This window comes from Mangifera indica, chromosome 10 (assembly GCF_011075055.1).
Source record: "Mangifera indica cultivar Alphonso chromosome 10, CATAS_Mindica_2.1, whole genome shotgun sequence".
NCBI classification, from domain to species: Eukaryota; Viridiplantae; Streptophyta; class Magnoliopsida; order Sapindales; family Anacardiaceae; genus Mangifera; species Mangifera indica.
In genome coordinates, this window is record NC_058146.1 from 11,823,409 (window position 1) to 11,828,646 (window position 5,238).

Consider the following 5,238-nt stretch of genomic DNA (forward strand, 5'->3'; position numbering starts at 1 on the left):
TGAAAGTCTGAATGATATAATAAATGTATAAAAGTGATAAAAGGTAGTTTTGATATTTTTAAAATATTTTACTTGAAACTAACAAATAAAAACATTTTTACTTAAAAATTGAAAAAGGAGGACATTTTTTTCTTAACGAATACTAAATAGAAATCTGCTTTAATTTCCCTTTATTTAAAAAAAAAAAAAAAGGAGGGAACACGACAGAGGGTCCGCACATTTACTTCCAAACTTTTCCCTTTTGTATTTTCTCGAGAAAAATTTTAGCTTAATGGCTTTAATTTGAAATTCTCGTTTTATTGTCCTTTTTCGCGCACCTGGTATTAATTGTGTTTGCCCACTCGCCAAACCAAATTTCTGTTGCTCCTCTCTCTGAGTTAGGGTTTCTCCGACAATGCTATTTTGATCGAAAATCATTTCATTTTCGAGGTAAATATCTTCATTTGCCTCGTTTTCTATTTGGGTTTCTTTTTTTTTTTTTTTTAATTGTTCGCATATGATGTAATGGGAAGTTCCCTTTATAGCTTTATGTTTGTTTTTGGAATACTGCAGATCTGCCGCAGATTTTCGTTTGATTTTCCATCTGTCTTCTAGTTTTTAGGGTTTTTAAAATTTAAATTCTTAAATATCCTTTTTCGTTTATTTTACTTTTTCTGTTATTTATATTGTATTTTGGTGAACTTTTAAAAATTTTAGTGACTGTTCTGGTTCTTAGATGATCCAGTTATGTTACTTGATTGATCATCGAACCCATATGCTGAAGTTTAAGTTCAATTGGAAATGGATTTGAAAAAGCGAAGAGTATTTTTGTTTTTTTGAGTCATAAACATGGAGAAAGGGGAAGCTTCTTCAGTGGATGATGTGGAAATCTTTATTTAATACTTACTAATAAGATTTCTATGGAAGTTTTAACTGCTCTTGTTTTTGCTGGTATTTAATGAATGTGAGCAAGGAATTGATCAGCCAGTTCAACCTTGAGATATGGCTGATTTTGTAGGTTGGGAAGTCAAAACTCGACTTCTGTACATACAGAGAAGACAACTAGAAAAATTTCTAAAAACAAAAAGGTTGATGGTGAGGATACATTACAGAGAAAAATAAGTGGATTTGTACTGTCGGTTGGTTTTTCTGATACATGAAATACGTGGTAGGGCTAGGGCATTTCTGCCATTGAAGTTTGTAGAAATAGTTTTTGGAAACAGTACTAGGTTTTTCATGCCAATTTAAGGAAAGAAGTAGACCAAGCTAACAAATGCTAAAAGATACAGTTTAAGTGCATTTTCTTCATCCGTGAGCATTCAACTTCTATATTTTTCATGCCAGTTTAACACACGTGCAAAAGTAGATAGCTGGGGTTTGCTAATTCAAGTTATGAGCCTATAAAATTGGGACGTTATCCTTTTATTTGTTTTGGAACTTTGAAATCTAATCCCTAAAGAATATTAATAGGAGATATGTCAAACAAGGCAGAAGAAAATTTAAATAAGGCTTTTATGTAACTGATGGAGATTGCAAATTTTACTTTGCAATATTGACATTTTGGCTATGGTTAATCTGATTTGCTGATGTCATTGGAGTTTTTCTCGTGGGATTATTTATTTAGTTTTTGAGTTTTATCAAAAGGGATAAACATCTTCATAATCTGATGATATCATTTCTCTCAAGTGTTTTGATTTTATACAACTGGAAATTGCAATTTTCACAGACTGGCTGTACAAGCATGGCATCTGGGAATCCATTTTATGATGATCTACGTAACAAACCTGAGGTTATTGATCCTCCTCAAAGTGAGGATATGATGGATATCAGGGAGCCTTCGGTGGTTGATCCTACTCAAACTGCTCTTAAGCCCAATGTGACTGTGTCTAGTAGTGTCCGTGAACTCTTAGAATGTCCTGTATGCTTAAATGCCATGTACCCTCCTATTCATCAGGTTTGTTAATTTCATTTATATTTTCGATGATAGCACTAACTTGGTGTTTGCTGAATGATAACATTGTTTTGATCTAATACATATTTTTTATGTAGTACTCCTTGTTGTCACATTATTTTGCTATCATCACATTAATGTTTTTCACCTGATCTTTCTTTTGATGTGATACTGTTACCTACCTTATTAATGTTATCCGATCAAAATATCTTTCAAGTTGGTGGATCAATTTAAATGAACTCTTACCTTTCAAACTTAAAGAATTCTTACACCAATCTCTTATTTTTGAAGTAATTTTGATGAATCCCATTTGTTTGAAGACATTTCTATTTTATGCAGTTCCTAGAAACACTCGGTGTTCGGTAAATGCTAATATTGGTTTGGGTCAACATTGTTTTAAGTAAAACTCCTTTCATCATGTGTAGTAGGTAATATCAAATTATTGCTAGTTACCTTACCTTTCTTTTGATAGGACACTTATCTTAACTTATCAATGTTTTATTATCCCATTTTGTTTGATGAATCTTTGTTGTTGCTACATATTCTTGCCAGCTTGAGATTTTTGCATCCCATTTGATTGAAGACCTTTCTATTTTATGCAGTTCCTAGAAACTCTCGGTGTTTGGTAAATGCTAATATTGGTTTGGGTCAACATTGTTTTAAGTAAAACTCTTTTCATCATGTGTAGTAGGTAATATCAAATTATCGCTAGTTACCTTACCTTTCTTTTGATAGGACACTTTATGGTCAACATTGTTTTAAGTAAAACTCTTTTCATCATGTGTAGTAGGTAATATCAAATTATTGCTAGTTACCTTACCTTTCTTCTGATAGGACACTTTATCTTAACTTATCAATGTTTTATTATCCCATTTTGTTTGATGAATCTTTGTTCTTGCTAAATATTCTTGCCAGCTTGAGATTTTTGCATTTGGTTACTACAGCAATAATGACTACCACCAACACATCCTGCCAAATAATATTTGAATTTGTATGACTTAAGAAATTATTTCATCTCCTAAAGGCCCCTTATAGGTTTTTTTTTTTTTTTTCAATTGATTATGCCTTGGCAAATATAAGAAGTTATATGAAGTCAAGCATGGTAGTGAAATGGAGATTTGAAACAGGATGGAAATAGATATTGTATGAAGATTCTTGAATAAAATTTTCTGTAGAAATCTGTCAGTTTGCAATGAAGCTATATTGTAGGCAATTTTGGTTACTTGTGTTAAGCTATTGATTTAAGAGAACATTAAGTTAAACTAAATGTTTGTTTTGTCCATGTTGGTGTTATTTGTTGTTGCAGTGTTCAAATGGGCACACGCTGTGTTCTGGTTGTAAGCCCAGGGTGCACAATCGATGCCCTACTTGCAGGCACGAACTTGGCAACATCAGATGCCTTGCACTAGAGAAGGTGGCTGCATCTCTTGAGCTTCCTTGTAAATATCAGAGTTTTGGGTGCATAGGCATATATCCATATTACAGCAAGCTGAAACACGAATCCCAGTGTGTCTTTAGACCTTTTAACTGTCCTTATGCAGGATCAGAATGTACAGTCATGGGTGATATTCCTTATTTGGTTTCTCATTTGAAAGATGATCACAAAGTTGACATGCACAATGGCAGTACTTTCAACCATCGTTATGTGAAAGCAAATCCTCATGAGGTTGAGAATGCCACTTGGATGTTAACGGTATATTGTGATTCTTATTCATAGTTATTGGCTCTTCATGGCAAAAAAGATTTCGTTGTTTTTTCGATTTCTATGGCAAGTACTTGTTTTGATGAATGTAAAGCAAGTTTGTATTAATACTGGGTCTTATTAAGAATGGAATTGTTATGTTGATTATCTGCAAAAAAATGACCTCAGTTTGTTATTCTGATGTTGGTTTTGTAAAAAGGGCAATACTGGATTTACAGTAGACTTTTACTAGGTTTTTATTCTCTGTTATGGACTGGCAATAGTATTCTTTATATGATTATACGGTAGGTAATATCAAGGATTTAGTTTAACTGTTTAAAATTTTCTGAAAGTTTTTCACGTATGTGATTGGATTTCTTTTTCCATGTTATAGGTTTTCAGTTGCTTTGGTCAGTTCTTCTGTCTGCATTTTGAAGCCTTCCAGCTTGGTATTTCTCCTGTCTATATAGCATTCTTGCGTTTCATGGGTGATGATAATGAGACCAAAAACTACAGCTACAGTCTGGAAGTTGGCGGTAATGGGAGGAAGATGACATGGCAAGGAGTGCCTAGGAGCATAAGGGACAGCCACAGAAAGGTGCGTGACAGTTTTGATGGTCTCATTATCCATAGAAACATGGCCCTATTCTTCTCTGGTGGTGACCGGAAAGAATTGAAGCTTAGAGTGACTGGTAGAATTTGGAAAGAACAGTAAGTGATGGGAATTGCTTCTTGCAACTTCCAATCACATATTTGCCTGTTATAGATGGTAGATTTTATTGCGTGCTTAGGAGAATAGTTGAATTGAGTATTCTGGTCATGAATTGTGGGAAGCAAACTCTCTTTGCTTGTTGAATACATGACTTGTATGCCTACAATTCTTCTATTATTCATCCCATCTCTCATATTAAACTGGAAATATAACAAGTGAGATGTTTAAAAACAGTTATCTATTTCGCTAGCTTATATAATAACAAAGCTTCTCACTTTTTCAACTAGAGTTAATTCCTCTGATGTTTACTCAAGTAACAGAAAATCCTCCAGGGTGCAAAATTTTAAATTATCTCGTTATTCAATTTTAAGTGTTAAAAGTAAATTATGGGGATCAAAATCTAAGGGTTCTTGAATGGCTCACTAATAATGGGGGGATTCTGTTAGTTTACAACAATTTATGGGTATTTGTAATTATACCATACCTTAAGGGGTCGGATTGCGTCGTTTAACTTTATAGAACTTCTTTACTCATTTCAACCGAAAACACAACGTGCTGTCATGAGCGTGTTTGTAACGTGTTCACTTATAAACGGGAAAAAATTAGTTTAACCCCTAAAGTTTGGGAAGTCAAGTACCACCTCGTAATTCCTCAAGTGTGGGGTACTCTTTCAACTTAATTCAGGCTCACCCTAAATCAATCCAAGGAAAAAGAAGCCCGAAGGCTAAAAATTATATTTTAAGCTTGAAACAAAAATTCAGCAAATTTTACTTGCAAATTATAAAATATACTAGCTTTTTTTTATTAAGAGAATGGTACTATTTCATATTTGATCTGTAATAGTCAAATAAATAAATATTAGTTTGTTATATTCAAAATATTATAGATTTTGATAGTAGTATGTATAGGTATAGA

General features: G+C 33.1%; 1 protein-coding gene across 1 annotated transcript; it reads left to right on the plus strand.

Annotated features, from left to right (window-relative positions):
* The first annotated feature begins 203 nt into the window (after window positions 1-203).
* On the plus strand, window positions 204-4,606 carry LOC123227163 (E3 ubiquitin-protein ligase DIS1-like). Its single transcript, XM_044651849.1, has 4 exons — window positions 204-429; window positions 1,706-1,933; window positions 3,237-3,623; window positions 4,006-4,606. Exons 2-4 carry the CDS (start codon window positions 1,721-1,723, stop codon window positions 4,324-4,326), a joined length of 921 nt encoding a protein of 306 aa, XP_044507784.1. The 5' UTR covers window positions 204-429; window positions 1,706-1,720; the 3' UTR covers window positions 4,327-4,606.
* Window positions 4,607-5,238: the final 632 nt, after the last annotated feature.